The sequence below is a fragment of the Monodelphis domestica genome, chromosome 1, assembly GCF_027887165.1.
Source record: "Monodelphis domestica isolate mMonDom1 chromosome 1, mMonDom1.pri, whole genome shotgun sequence".
Classification (NCBI taxonomy): Eukaryota; Metazoa; Chordata; class Mammalia; order Didelphimorphia; family Didelphidae; genus Monodelphis; species Monodelphis domestica.
Genome location: NC_077227.1, coordinates 99,687,391 through 99,703,994, shown reverse-complemented (window position 1 = coordinate 99,703,994; position 16,604 = coordinate 99,687,391). Strand labels below are relative to the sequence as shown.

Here is a 16,604-nt window from a genome sequence, read left to right as displayed (position 1 = left end):
GAAAATTAGTATGGCTATAGAGGTTATTATTTGGAGAGTAAAGGGGATGAAAATGATAAGAGCAGGAGATTCTTATTCTGACCCTTGGTGAAGGATAATGAAGGAGAAATGTAAGGGATATGGAAGCATGGGAAATCAAAAGCTATGGGATTTTATAAAACAATAAATTTGGTAGCATGATGGAAGAATTTAATATTATTCTGAGATTTTTAAACCCAGAATGTTATATCCATAACAGAAATAGGGAAGTAAGTAAAAGAGCAAGTTTAAGGAGATATATATTTAATTTGGAGAGGTACTGGTTAGATCTGCTGCTTGGAAAAGAATTCTATATTGGAAATATTAATGTTGAAGTCTTCTGTATAATGGTAATGGAGTTATGCTGTGAAAGTAGATCAACTGACAGAGAAAATAGAGAGGGAAAGATCATTTCTTTATCTTGTCTCATTTTAAGACACTTTTTTCCATCATCCTTATATTACATTTACACTGAAGTTACCAACTGTTGAGGTAAATGTTGATTTAAATTTGGAGCTTTTTATGGAATTCTTCATACAGCTCTCTAATTCCTCACCTCTAGAAAAAGATTATTGGTTCATAAGCTACAATCATATTTTTGTTTTGCTTATCCTAATCATGATGACTGAAAGGTAAGATGGTCAAGCATTTCAAATGTTTCCTGTTACCTTCATATATACAATGAAATCAATTCTCCCGCTTCCTTCATTTGCTTCTTCAAGGAGAACATGTGAAACCATCCTTTCATTTAGCCACAACTTCCTTATATTTTTCTGGTTCATATATAATGAGAATGTCAAAATTGAAATGGTACCTATCCTTCATGTTGACTTTTTGGTTACTGAGTAAGGATTTTATGTTTAGACCAACTGCAGTAAATATTTATAGATTATACCCAAAACTGCATGTCTTAGCACCTATTTCCCATTTTTCTGCTGTCTCAGAAGGAGCTGGAAGGGTCTGCACAATACTGATGACTATTTCCTATTTTGCTTTGTTACAGGGTTTGCAATGGCCAAATAACTGGTGGTGAACCTCTTTACTCTTAGATTTATTTCTGGGCAGGAGATATAATCTAGCATAAGGACTATAGATAGAAAGGAAAGCCTTTCTAGCATGGCATATGTCCTACTATATACACTATAGCTTGTGCTCTGTTTTCATAATCTTTGAGAAGCTGAAGCCACCTCTATAGGCCTCAGTGAGGCAATGGAGTAGTAGGACTTTGGAGGGGGCCCCAAATAGAAGTATTACCTTTCCTTAGCAAATGTACAATATAGTATACACTAAGGCAAATTGGAATTTGTATATAATACAGATAATTTTCTTTACTTTGTGATGGAATATGTTTTATAAGTATAATACAGATCATATAATAATTTGATCTTGTCAGTTTTAAAAAATAAATTATAAACAAGGTATATATTATAAACCACATTTTATCAGTGGGAAGACTTGATCATTTTAACTCTTTTAATTCATGTTTTGTATTTGTATCACTTAAAATTTTATTGCATGGTATCTTCTTAAAAATAGGTCCTGATTGTTCTTTGAATGTACCTTCCACGGAGTCCTATTGGATCCTTCCAAATGTAAAACCATTCAGTCCTTCTGTCGGTCGAGCTTCACATAAGGCAGTTTTACATGGAAAATTTATGTGGGTGATTGGTGGATATACTTTTAACTACAGTTCTTTTCAAATGGTCTTAAAGTAAGTTGTCTTTCTAATATTTTGTATTTAACTATTTTAGAAATTGTTTTGTTATATAAATATGCTTCCCCCACATTTTGCATTCTAATTTGAATCCTTAGTTATTTTGATGGTATTTTGTAGGGGGGACCTGGGATTTATTAGAAAAATATACGTATATAAAAATATCATATAATCATGAATCTCTACTTGTTTGGTATTATTATTTTAGAGTTCCCAAAGTAGATTGGTGTTAAAATGAGAGATTCTAGGTTTTGAGGCACCCCCCCAAACTCTAAAAAGATTAAGATATTAGGATTTTTCCAACTCCTGACATTTTCAAGTGAGAAAAGTCATACCTTTACTAATTATTATGAACTTTTAGACCACTTTTTATTTTGAAATTACTTTAAAATTTTCTAGAGTTTCATCTTCAGGCTAAAATTTTTGTTTATATGAACATGTGGTTTAAAAGTTAAAAAAATAAGTATTTTGAATGAACTATGACACTTTTGAGAAGAAAACAATGTTTTCTTAGAAGAAATGTTCCACTTTTCCTTCATTAGTGGACGGTGCAAGAATTTACATTGCTGGGCAAATATGTATTTTTGTTGTTGCTACTAGTGGTAGTATTTTTGTTTTTGTTGTGCTCTTATTTATTATATCTTATTATAAGGGCTGTATTACCACAAGGAATGGTATGGTAGGGTGAAAACCTGGTTTTATACCTGGTTTTTAGGCCCAATTCTGCCACAGTGTATAAAATGTTGGGCAAACACTTTCTGGGTTTTAGTTTTTACTTTGTAAGATTTACTGGTGAGATTTTAAGGTTCTTTCCTATTGTAATAGTCTATGATTCTAACATCAGACATCAGAAAGGGGAGGATTCAGCAAGATGAGGTGAGAAATTAACGTTTGCTTTGGGAATGAGCGAAATTTCACCATGGAGAAGAAGGAAAACATTGATTCATGAGTTTGATTGAAATATCTCATGTCATAAGAAAGGAAATGGAATATTAGGGAGATGAAAGGAAATAGTGTGAGAAATGTTTATGTGAGCAGAAAGAATTCTAAATAAATGATATGAGGGTCAAATAAAAAGAGTAAGAGTAGTGAGCTAAGAGCTAAGAGTAGTGAGATGAATTTCAAAAAGTTGTTAAGATACTGTAAAGTGAACCTGAAAACATAAAAAAAACCCCATGAATCTGGAGGCAGAAAGTAATATATGGTAAAAGAAAACAACCTATGAAAATAAGCATAGCTTTTGAAAAATGCCTGAGGTTTTAGTGATATGAAAGTTGAGCATCATTATTTGAATTAATTAAATATTTAAAAATCAGCCTTGGATATTTTTGTCTAAAAATTTTGTATTTCTTATTTAAGTGAATAGTTCCATTTCTCTTTTCTAGAACCTTATTCTCTTCATGGGATGATATTTGATCAGATTTGTAGTTTTATTTAAAATTTAGGAATTGTATTAGAAATAATTTTGTTGCTGAATTCATGGAGAGAAAATATGTTTTTCATTATTTTGAATGGAGTTCAGCTATGGGTCATTTTAATAGCTTCTAGAAGTGATAATTAGTGCCATTTATAACTTGATTTACATTTATTAATGAGATTAAAACTGTTAATATAAGAAATCAAGACTTCTTTCAAAAATGGATGAAAGTGACTAGTGTAGAGTGGTAATATTCCAAGGCAAAATTAGTTAAAAGAAAATTAAATAATGGCCTCATCATTGTGTACATTGTGCCAATGACCTGTTAAAGCATAAAAATGGTTCTGGAGTGGAATGTGTACTGTATTACAAAATAAATTTATATAAAATATATGTATTAAGCTTCTCCACAATAAAGATTAAATTGAAAATAATGACAAGACAAAATTCTTATTCTAGAGGCAAGTCCTTAACTTCGTGTGAAAAAGATACTTCTTATTTTGTAGGACAATTAAATTAGAATTGAAAGTTATCTTAAAGATCATCTACTTAAGTCCTTTTACAGATGAAGGAACTGAGATTGAGAGAGATGAAATAATTTGCCCAAAGTCACAGAGGTATGGTACATGACAGAGCAGAGTTTTGAACACAAGTTCTCTCACTTGAAATCCAGGTCCTTCCCACTGATGTCTTGATCTAAAGATGAAGTAATATAGTATCTGCATTTAAATAAGGGAACTTTTGATTTTCCCTGATGCTTTAAGGTCTGGCACAAGTTGGGTTGAGGGTAAGTGGTATGCTGACAGTCCAGTATATGAGCAGAGCAAGTGATTCCTTAAATCACGATAATGAATGTTAAGTGCAAAGAACAATTTCATTTTCATTTTGCTCTATATAAAACTTTCTAGGACATAAATTTGAATTACTATTTTGTTATTAAACTTAATATATTTTGGGATAGTATATAAGTAAAAAGAAAATCAGGTGAGATTTTTCAGAGTTAAATTCAAAGATATGCTAATATATGGTTCTTTTTCATGTATCCTTTAGTTACAATTTAGAAAGCAGTATATGGAATGTGGCGCCTCTATCAAGGGGACCTCTCCAAAGATATGGACACTCTCTTGCTTTATATCAGGTTTGAACTTTCCTTTTTAATTTTTAATTAATGTGTATGTCTGTATGATTGTATGCATGTACATACATTTTTTTAATGAAATTTAGACAATTCAAATGATAATAAATATTTCAGCATCCTCTGGAGGTTTGGCTGGTACTTTTAAATCATTCTGACCATGATATAGACCTGTCATTTCTGCAGGTTAAATGCTTTGCAGATAATGTAAATTCATATGCCTTTACCTTCAGATTAATGCCTATATTTCACAAAACCAGCCTCTCTTGAAAAGACAATAGTTCCTTTTCTAAGATTAAAATTTTATGAAGGAAGAACTGTTAAGTAAGTACTTTGTGACATCTGTTTCTCATCCCTCCTCAAATGGTGCAGGATATTTAAGCTTTGGTTTTCATCAAGAGAAATTCCATTATGGATGAATTAATAGTATTATTTTTTTCCTACAGTATGAGAAGTATTTTCCTGTAGTTAAGTACTTTCCCTTTATTCCTTAACTCCAGAAACAATTGAAGTGAATTTAGTGCCAAATGCCCAAATGTAGATTTTTTTTTAAAGGACGCATTTGAAATTAAATTGAACAGCTTAAATAAAAGGCAAAAATCCATTAATATTGCAACATGTAGTTCAGGTACCTATGTTGCCCTTATTCTTGTATAGTTCAAATCATTACCAAAACCTTGAAGTGCAATTTCCCATAATAATGGCAGAAAATTGTCTAAGTATAAGAGCACTAAACCATATTTTAGAATTAAAAAGTTCCTTTATATCATACCAATGTTAATCTAGAAGTGTAAAAAGAAATTCTCAGCTCCTCTTGTGTTTTTTTCCCATCTAAAATTTTTAGAATAAAATTTGGAACGTAACTTGAATGAGCTAAATAAAAAATGCCAGTATTCCAATTGGTGTGTGCAAGGTTTTTTTTGTTGTTGTTGTTGTGTTTTTTTTTAGTAATGTAGGAAATGTGGGAAAGATAACAAATAATTAGAAAATATGGTTCCTCAAGTTACTCAGAATGTTAGTAATTCATTTTAATCCAATCCCAACTTAACAAGCATTTATTTAGTTCCTAATATATGCAAGGCACTCTACTAAGCCCTATAGACACAAAGACAAAATGAAATATAATCTTGGCCCTCAAAATCTTACATTTTTTTGAGATGTCATGACATAGTACTTACTAAATTTTATCATGGTTGGACTTGAATATTAAATTGGTGGTCACCAGGGATTTAATTTCTAAATCCCTAAATGAATTACTCAAGTAAATGGAATTGTGGTAGTTTATTTTTACAATAGAGGGAAGAAATTAAGGAATGAGAGAGAGAGAAAAAAAACTCCTGCTTCCTCTGAGCCAGGTAGAAATTCTAAGACCCTAATCAGGGAAAAAAGGAGTCTGAAGATGATGGGCCTTTCTTGGAGGTTCACACCTTCAGAAATGGCAAGGAACTAAGTCAGCCTCTTTCACTCACCACAGTGACCTTCTAAAAGGAAAGCAGTCTGAGGTTTACTACAGGAGCTCTTCCAGGGGTCCAGTTCCACAGCCAAGTCCAACTGTCTGTCTTCCAGTCTCTCTTCCCGGTGACTCTTCTTCACTCCAAGCTCGAGAGACTGATCCTCCAGTCCCAACTCTGAGTCAGAGTTCTTTGATCTATATCCATCTGGCCTCTGTGGTCCTTTATTTAAAGATCTTTTTCTCTTGTGTCACCTCCTCTAAATTTCACATCTACCAATCACAGCAGAGGTTCCTCTCCAGGACTGCCCACTCATTCACAGAGGGTCATATACCTCCCACTCAATGTATGAAATGGGTGTTCACATCTTTTTTGTGGTTAGTTATACCTTTTTTGGTTATATCACACCTTTTGTAGTTAGTTCACACCTTTAGTAGTTAGTTCACACCTTTTTGCAGTTAAAATGGGTAGATCTACTTCAAATACTGAATTAACACTTTTAGGGATTTAAATCTAAAAATAAACTGGGGATTACAATTCTATCTTCACTATAAAGGAAGCGCTAAGTACCTTCATTGTTACAATCAGTGGATTACAACTTAATCTTCACATACTTCAAGCTATAATTGTTAATTCCAATTTTTTTTCCCCTGTAAACTTATGGATTCTTATTTTTTTCCCCAAGTCAAGCCTGATGTTCTTTATGGTATTCAGTTTTAAAAATTTTGTCTGAGCATGCTATAATGATTTTCCTTTATTTTCTTTTTAAAAAACTCTTGATCAGATCTGCAAATTTCTGGTCACCATGAATTATACTTAACCTTTTTCAGATGTACTGCATCCCTAGCTAGGATTTCATCATTTCACTTAAAGGATTGGGAAGGTTGAGCTAAAAAGAAGTTAAAATTCATAAGGCACTAGAATTTTAGTGGATTACAAATTTCACATGAGTTGACAGTGTGACATGGTAGCCAAGAAATGTAATGTCGTTTAAGACTGCATTAATAGAAACCTAATGTCCAGGATGAGAATGGAGACTGTGACAATCTTACAAGGTTAAACTATATCTGTAGTATTTTTTTCAGCTCTAAGTTTTATGTTTTAGGAAGGACATTGACAAATTGGAGAGCTTCCATAGGTGGGATGGCAAGGGGACTTGAATCTAAGTCATGCAAAAATTGGTTAGTAGGAATATTTAGTTGGATTAGAGGAGACTTAACAGGAATATGATAAATCCCTTTAGAGATCTGAAAGAGTATCATATAGATAAGCAATTAGATTTATTCACTTTGTCTCAGTGGGAAAAAGTTGGAAATAATGGGTAGAAATTTTAGAAAAACAGCCTGAGATTTGATATAAGGGATAGTCTATTAATAGAATGAGATACACTAGGTCATAGTGAGTTTTCTATCACTAGAAGATATTCCAGCCAATGGAGTCTTAATATTGTAGAGGAGGTTACTGATCAAGAATGAGCAACTCTAGGTGATCTCTTAAGTGCTTTCCAATTGTGAGATGCTGTGATTCTAAGACAAATTTGTCTTTTACTGCTATATATAATAGTAGTTATACTGATATTATATTTTGTTATATATATTGTATTATATTAAAACAATCTTTAAATGATTGTGTTGAAAGAGTAATGCTTCTCCTATCCGGCACCAGAATTAAAATTTTGTCTCTGATGCTTGTTACTTTGTGTGATCTTGGACAAGTCGTTTACCCTCCACGAACCTGTTTCCTCAACTCTAAAATAAAGGAGATGGTCTTTAAGAGTTTTCCAGCTCAATGGAACCTATGAGCTCATGAATATCATATTTTACTTTTGTCAAACCCAAGACTCTGTTCCTGGGCCTTTGACCTCTCTATTCTCTTGGTGGCCACAATGACTCCCATTAATTCTCTAGGGAAGGGAGTAGAATAAGCTTTTTATTTAGTGCCTATGCTGCTAGGCACTGTACTAAACAATTTACAGATATTATCTCATTTGATCATTACAACAACCATTGAGGTAGGGGCTATTATCCAATTTTAGAGGTGAGGAATTCAATGGACATGCCCAGGATCATATATCTAGTAAGAGGCTGAAGTCATATTTGAACTCAGGTCTTCCTGACTCCAGGTCCAGGGCTCTATCTACTGTACCACCTACCCATCTAATTATTATTTCTATACTGATAACTCCCAGGTCATCTATATATTCATCCCTTGTCTCTTTCATGATCTTCAGTTCTAAAATCAGCTGCCTTTTGAACATTTATTGAAAAAAAAGTTCTGTTTTATGAGCTTAATATCATGAGATATGAATACTAGTCATACAAACAGCAGAAAAAAGGTCGTATATGATATGGTCCATCTCTATGACATGTAACATTAAAAATGATAGCTTCATTATTGTTGTTTCACTGTGGTATTGTTTTAACTTCCTTTTCTTCTATTTTTTTGAAATATGTTTCATTGAAATTTTTCTTTTTTTCTCATATCATTGAAATTCTTGAAAACTCCCTCATAATTCTCTCCCCCCAAACCTCATCCCCAAACCTCCTTTGTTGTAGCAGAAAAATATAGTCAAACCAAACAAGTTGGTATATATGTCTCTTTCTGATTCCTTAATCCATCAACTCTGCCAAGAATTTTTCTTGATCATCTTTTGATGTCATTATTGGTTGTTGGCTTGATCATAGTTCATAATTCTTTGATAGTTGTTTCCCTTATTTTATACATTTGTGTATTTATTTTATAAATTGTTCTATTGGTTCTATTCACTTCAGTCTTCATCAGTTCATACAAGGACTCCCATATTTCTTTGAATCTATCCCTTTTTTCATCTATTAAGAATCAGTAATATTCCATTACATTAATCTAGCCTAGGTTTTTAAGTCATTTCTCAATTGATGGATAACTACTTTGTTTCTAGTACTTTGCTACAAGTGAAATACTATTATAAATATTTTTGTACATATGAGCTTCCCTGCTCCACATGCCCCTTTTGGATTTCTTTGAGGTATATATCTAGTAGTGGTACTGACGGGTCCAAAGGTATAAACAGTTTGGTGCCTTCCACTATGATTGGAAGAGCTCACAGCTTAGCCAGCAGTGCATTAGTATGCTTATCTTCCCATAGCCCCTGCAACAAATTGCTGTCTTTTTTGGTGGGGCTATCTTTGTCATCATGTTGAGAGTGAGTAGAACATCTGCATTACTTTAATTTGCACAACTCTTATTATTTGGAGTATCTTTTCATATGATAAGTTGGCTTACTTCTTTTGAGAACTGCCTGTCCATATCTTTTGACACTTTATCTTTTAGGAAATTGCCTATTGGACATTTCAAATAAGATGGGCTTCTCAAACTCCATTTGTTACTTTTCTCAGGATCACCCACTCTTTGTTTGAAAGTTTTCTACTTCTTTCAAGGGCAGTAGCATCCTTAATTTCCCAGGATTCATTCTTGACTCTCCTTCCCTCTCAAATCCTATATTCAGTTGGTTTCTATATTTTTAATTTTGCCATTGCAACACCTCATGCATATGTATTTTTATAAACTCACAGAGTCACAACTCTAGTTTAAACATTTATTATCTCTCTCTTGGACTAATAAAATAAGTTCTGATTTGGTTTCCCTCCCTCAAGTGTGTCCCTTCATCAGTTCATCCTCCACGTAGCTACCAAAGCAATTTTCTTTAAGTCCAAGTTTGATCATATCACTCCCTTGTTTCTTAAACTCATGTTGCTTCCATTGCCTTTAGAATGAATTAATATTACCTCTATATGATGCTTAAAGTAATTCTCAACCTGGTTCCAATTTATTCTAGTCATTACTACCCTTCATGCTGTCCTTGGTTTGGCCAAACTAATCTTCTTAGCCTTCTTCACATTATACTCTATTTCCTGAATTATTGTCTTTGAACTGGCTTATCCTTTACCAATGGAATGTACCTCCTTCTTATCTCTACCTCTTAAAATTCCTTGTTTAATTCAAAGACGAACTTCATTTTATCCTTTTACATGAAACTTATCCAGATCTTTCCTCCAGAAACTGGTGCCTTTTCTCTATAATTACCTTGCATTTATTTCCCCTATATTTTATATTCATATATATGCATATATCAACAAACAAGAGAAATAATAAATCAATTGGGTTAAGCAAGCAAGCAAAGCCACAGGAAACCAACAGATCTCTCAATAAACCAAACCTTATGGAAATCAAAGAACTTAATTTAAAAAATTACAGAGCCTCACTATGGAGATTGTAAAAAAATTAAAGAGCTATTTGTTTTGTTTTGTTCAAATTTTTATTGTTTTATTTTCACATTTCCTTTCTTTCAGAGTATGTTCCTCCCCCTCTACTATCTAGCTAAATATTCCTTGTAGCAAAAAAGAAATGGAAAAAGTTCAGGAATTTTAACCAATATATAAACTAGGTCGGACAATATATGCAATGCCACTAGGTCTTTATTAATATGAACAATGAATCTCTGAATTGGCCACATTATTTGAATCTGCAAGTTATTTGAAGTTTTAATTCAAAGTTATGTTTATAGTTATTTGAAGTCATAATTATGTAAAATATTTTAATTGGTTTCAGCATAATGGAAATGTGTAACATGAATTCCATTTGTTGTAAAGAAAGTAGAATACATTTTCTTGTGTTTGGGATATTTCGTCTTCATAATTATATAACTTATATTTGCTTATTTTTCTTTCTGTTTATATTGATATACTTTTCATGTTTTTTCACTGACCAGCTCATTCTTCTTGAGATCATATGTTTCTCATGTTTCTCAGAATTCTTCATATTTATTTTTTCTTATAACAGATATTTCTATATATTCATACATCACAATTTGTTTAGCTATTTACAATAAAAATATTTACTTTGTTTTTAGTTCTTTACTTCCACAAAAGTACTGCTATATATAATATTTTAATGTACTTAGGGCTTTCTTTCCACCTTTGACTGGTATGTGCATGAACTCACATGGCCAGTTTGTTCACTATATCTAGCCAGTCTGTTATACTTTATATTCCACCTGGCATTCTTTTTGCCATATAAAGTCCTGAATACTAGATGTTGAAAGTCCATCCCCTTGGAGACTTAAACCACTTGGCTTTGGAACTCCCACTCTGAAGCTTGCATTGTTCTCATGGGTAAGTGCATGAACAGAAATACATTGTTAGATGACTGACTTTATCTAGTCTGCTTCAGTAATGCTTCACATAATTATTTTTTCATGATCCCTTTTACTACCATTAACCCTGGCCAAATTCCTACCTTTCTTCCTGTTGTTTTTCTCTCTAGATAAGTGGACTTGACACAAAGACCTGGGTGACTTCTTTCTGCTAGTTTTGGAATTATCACTCTGGGAATGTGCTGTCTTGATTTAAGAATCAGCTAATGCAAATAAATACACATAGCCTGATATATCTATCCAGATCCAAATTTTTAACCATAGAGATGCTTGGAATAGCATTGAGCTTATTGCCATAAAATTTCTCTTTGCTATCCACCCTACCGCTTCATGCATCCCCCATTCCTCATTTTAAACCTCTTATTCTGGGAGCAGTAATCAAATATATACTATAATTGCTTCTGGAAAGGATATGCCAATTCACTACCTAGTAACTCCACTCAAAATCCTTGTGACTTTGCAAATCAAAATATCCTTCCTAGCCACCTCAACTTACATATGTTGTTTCTTTCTACTTGAATGAATGTTTCTCATGGACATTGACAATCCATGTAGAATATTTTGCACCTAGTTATCCCTTATTCATTCATTCATTCATTCTAAGATGCATATGAAATTGCTTGTGATAAAAATAGATTGCTTGGTCATTTGCCAGTAGAGAAATGGTTAGAAAGGACATGGAAATGAATGCTTTCTGATAGTTTCTCTGGAGATGTGGTTGGTCATTGCATTGATAAAAGTTCTTAAATGTTTCAAAGTTATTTTTTTCTTTATGATGTCCTTGTATAAATTTTTCTCTTTGTTCTGCTCATATCACTCTATAAAGTTTGTACATCAGATGATTTTCTGAAATCTCTTTTGTCATTTCTTACGGTACAGTTATATTCTCTTTCATTCAAGTGCCACAGTTTGTTCAATCATTCTCTAATTGATGGACATCCCTTTAGATGCTAGTTCTTTGCTTCCCTGACCTACTTTTTAATCTCTTTTGCAGGGTTAGGAAGCTTGTTTCATTTTGTTTTCTTTTGTGTGTGTGTGTGGCTATTTCTTCTATGATATTATTTTCCCTCCTAATTCTCCCTTCTCTATTACTGATTGTTTCCTGTTGGGTTTGATATATTTCCATACCAAACACTTTCTCTCTTTCTTGCTCTTTCTGTTTAAGCCTGTTTTGTTTCATGTAAGAGTAAGAGTCATCTGGTACTCATCTGGTACTGTGATTCTCTTCCTCAGTGTTGGTTTACTACTTTTCCTGAATTCCTCAAATTTGAGAAATAGCCAATTCAAATACCTTTTCCCTTATCTCAATAGTAGTATATTAATTTTTACCTTTCCTTCACTTTCCCAATTAAAAGCTTTAGAATAGAACAATCTATCTCTAGGTCCACTGCTTTTCTTTTTTTTTATTCCATCAATTTCTTTGAAGATGTTAAGATTCTCATGGAATACTTCCTTTATGTCTCTTTATTAGAATTGGTTTTTTTTTACACCACATCACAAAATAACACCTTAAATTACTCAAATTATTTTACTTTTCTAAGTTTCTCTTTGGGAATTTTAGTTGCACAATTCCTTTTCAGATTTAGTCTTCTCAATGAGAATGTTTAAAAAGGCTTCTTTTCATTAAAGGTCCATTTTCCTCCCATAGGATTATACTTAGCTTTGCAGGATAAGTTATTCTTGGTTGTAAGCCTATATCTTTTGCATTCTGAAATCTCTTATTCCAAGTTCTCCTTTCATAATATAATAGAAACGGTCAGAACTTGTTTAAATGATCTCTCCTTTATGTGTTTTCCAGGACACTTAAAAAATAAACTTTAGATACCTTACAAAACATTTTTTCCTTTGAATCTCTGCTTGTACTTGTTATGTTTACATAATTTAAAATATTCTTTCTGACATTTTGCAATCCATGTTCTCATTCTGAATTCTATCATGCTATAGTGGTCATTGCTGCTTCATGGGGTTTCCAACATTCCCACTTTGAGGTTTCTTGACTCCTCTGGGGCTCTGATTCTTGGCATAGAACCTTATAGCCTGTATTTTTTCTGGCCCTTCTCTGCTTCTGAATAAAGTCTGCCAATTGGTTCTCCTGTGATTGTGCCAAATTGATGGCCTATGAGATTTTGAATTTTTGTACAATTCAGGACTATGGGAAGATAGGTACATTAATGCATTGTTATCAGAGATTTAAAATCTGGTCTCATACACTTACTAGATGTATGACTCTGGGAAAGTCACTCAACTTCTGTCTGCCTTTGTTTTCTCATTTGTAATATGGGAATAATAGCACCTATCTCCTAGGGTTGTCATGAGGAACAAATAAGATAATGTTAATAAACCTTGCTATCTTTAAAGCAGTATATACATTCTAAAATCATCATTATGTGAAGTGATCTTTCCACTTATAGAAAATAATTCAGAACTACATTAAAACACTCATGAACCTTTTAATATTCTTTGGACAGTAATCATATAACTGGACATATGCCCCAAACCTATTAGAGACCAAGAAAAAAGATCCTACATATACCAAAAAGAAATCCCTACAATATTACTTTTTTTGGTAGTAAATAACTGTAAACAAAGTTGAATCTCATTAATTCAGGAAAGATAAAGAAAAATTATATTGAAGAAATGTACTTTTTAGTTTTGTAAGAAAAAATGAATATAAAGAATTCAGAGAAACATCAACACTCATATAAATTGATGTAGAGCAAATTATATGAGAGAAACATTTTACACTTTCCAGGGTAATGAAGCAAAAACAACATTCAAAGAATTCAGAACTTTGATCAGTGCAATTGGTCAATGAACTAATCTTGATTCCAGGGAAGTAGTAACTGATACATTGTCTCTCTTGATTGTGAAATGAGTCTATAGATAAATATTAGGACATACATTGTGAGACATAGGAAATGTGTTGGTTTCCTTAAACCTCCTTGTTTTAGGGGAAATCCTTTCAAGGTGAAGAATATTCTTATCTATTGGGAAATGACACCAATAAAAAGCATCAATAAGACATTTATTTTTGAAAAGAGTAGATGAAAAATGTTCATTGACCAGACTATGATATATGGCTGAGTTGACAGCTCATTTACCTGTCCTTTGAGTACACATATATCATATAGACATTGCAACGAAACAAGAGCTGAGTCCAGGAATAAATAGGATAGAGAACATGGCTAAAATGTAGCTGGGAAACAGGATATTTCTTTTGATGATCTCAAGCTTTCCCCTGAATCAAAAAGTGATCTTTGTAACATCAATATTCTGTTGAGAAAAGCTACAAGTCATGGACTGTTACACTTTTTTTAGGAATAAAAATTGCATACCATATAAAAGACCCTATAATCAACACTTTTTAAGATTACCTATAATGACTTCTATCAAGAAGTGACATAAAAGGTCTATTTTATCTGGAAAACAAGATGGGTTAGTAATATATTTGGTGAGGGAATTAGAGATGACCAATCTGAGTTCTGAACTGATATCTATATAATGTTAAGAGACCTTCAGAAAGACTCCCAACACACTGGGGTGGCAATTTGTAAAGAATTTGTTGAAAGGCAAGTACAGGAGACAGACAATGAGGAAGGATGGGCTATGATCTGCAACAATGGTAGAGATGCCCACATCAATGATATAAATCCTTTGAAAGGTTCAATTATTTCAAATTCTGAAAGACTTAAGTAAATAAAAAGACCTCTCTAAGCGGAACATTTTAAAGCTATATTGATAATGTGTCATGCTGTGAACAAGGGAATGGCCAAGAGCAAGGAAAACCTGAAGTTTGAAGGGACGCCTCAGAAAAGGGCAAATGGAACCTTCAGAGGACCTGTGAGGGATGGGAGAGTTCCAAGTTCAAGGAGCTGGAGCCAGAGAGAGAAGTTTCTGGTCTTCTTATCTAGGACTCTGAGAGAGCTGGATAGGAGAAATACTCATCTCAAACCCCTTTGCCTCAATTGGACTGAATGAAATTCTTCATGCCCAACTGAAGACAACCTTTGGAATAGAGACTATATCTTTCCCTTAGGGGAAATTCAAAGCCATATTTCCTGGAGAGAGTTTTGGTCAAGCCCTCAAAAGTTGGAAAGAGGATAGAAGGAACCTTCCTCTCTCTCTCTGCCCTCTCCCTTCCTTTCAAAATAAATTAGATACTTTGAATTATAACAGAATTGATTCAGAGTCTATGTAATAGAAAAGGAATTTTAATTAATCAAATAGAAGGAAACAGTGGGGAATAGACTTACCCTCTGGTCTGACTGACTGACACACTTAAAGCTGCTCAGCTTAGTGGAGGAAGAGGAAGTGTCACACAGAACTCAGTCCTAAAAAACAGCTGCTCTCTGGTTCCTTCATCTTTTAAGTTCCCCTCATTATTACAATGCTAACGAAACCAAAACAAATGACTTTTTTTTAAACAAAAGATACTATTCTATTTCTAACTTAAAACTCAGATTTAAATAACTCAAACCAAAGTGAGAGTATGAATCCAGTGTGCCTGAGTTGGTGGTGCAAAGTAAATTGAGACTATATAATTGACACTGAATGAAAATAACTCATAGTGCTTGTTTCTTTTAGTAGGAATCTATAGTTTAACTTGGAAGTGCTGTGCTTTTTATTGTAGAAAAGCAACAGAGTTACCATTAGGATACTATTGCCTTTTTATGTATTTATATCAAAGTGTATAAAATGAATTCATGCTTCTTTTAGATACAGCTAACATTGTACAGTCTTATCTTGAATAGCTTTTATTTTAGTCAGCTATGTTATTAGAATTATAGGGAATTAATTCATCTCTGTTACTCATGAGATTTCATTTGAGTTTAAATTATTCTGGGTAAGCACAGTAGGGGACATGTAAGTATCAGAAAAATATGGAATTTGGAAGAAATAAAATACAGAAAACAAAAAATATATTTTAGAGGGCAAATATAAGAGGGCCAGGATTATGTCACATCAATATTACATTAAGAAGGAATTAACAGAATAAGCAAAAAAGCTCCATTTGTTCTAAATTTATCATAAATTAGTCTTCTATCACTATTAAAAGTACTACCCTTTATTCACTCTCCCTTTTCTTCAATCACGTAGTGCCTCTCTCTCCCCCTCTCCCTCTCCCTCTCCCTCTCCCTCTCCCTCTCCCTCTCCGTCTCTCTCTTTTTCTTTCTCTTCTCTCTCTCTCTCTCTCTCTCTCTCTCTCTCTCTCTCTCTCTCTCTCTCTCTCTCTCTCTCTCTCTCTCTCTCTCTCTCTCTCCCCCCCCTCCCCCTTCCCTCTCCCTCTCTCTTTGACCTTTGGGTCATTTATTCTTCTATCTCATCCCCTTATTCTGGCTGCACTTTTCTCCCTTTATGGGTTCGATCATTTAGGTAGCCAGTTCAATAAGATACTGTCCTCCATTTTTTAATTCCTCTCTCTTTTCTCTTTCTTAAGTCCCTGCCACACCCATTATCCACCTCATCTACAACTCCTTAAGAGATTCTAGAATGGTTTAGGAGCAAATCAACTAAAAACATTAGCAAAGATTAGACATCTAGACTCTGAAAATGAAAACCATCCAGGAATAGATGATATTTTATCTGCTGCTGCCCATTAAATAGAAGAGATATAGAAAAGAGAAACATATGGAAAGAAAATACTTGATTAAGAAGAAAGTATATGGGAGTATAACCTG

At 33.2% G+C, this 16,604-nt stretch overlaps 1 protein-coding gene across 3 annotated transcripts in view; it reads left to right on the top strand.

Annotated features, from left to right (window-relative positions):
• Positions 1-16,604, top strand: part of ATRNL1 (attractin like 1) — a 1,148,868-nt gene that overhangs the window by 83,946 nt on the left and 1,048,318 nt on the right. For all 3 annotated transcript variants that reach the window (XM_001377496.5, XM_007478946.3, XM_056803697.1), the window contains exons 6-7: positions 1,555-1,729; positions 4,200-4,287. In XM_001377496.5, coding sequence (XP_001377533.4) covers positions 1,555-1,729; positions 4,200-4,287 — 263 coding nt within the window. The remainder of the gene's footprint in view (positions 1-1,554; positions 1,730-4,199; positions 4,288-16,604) is intronic.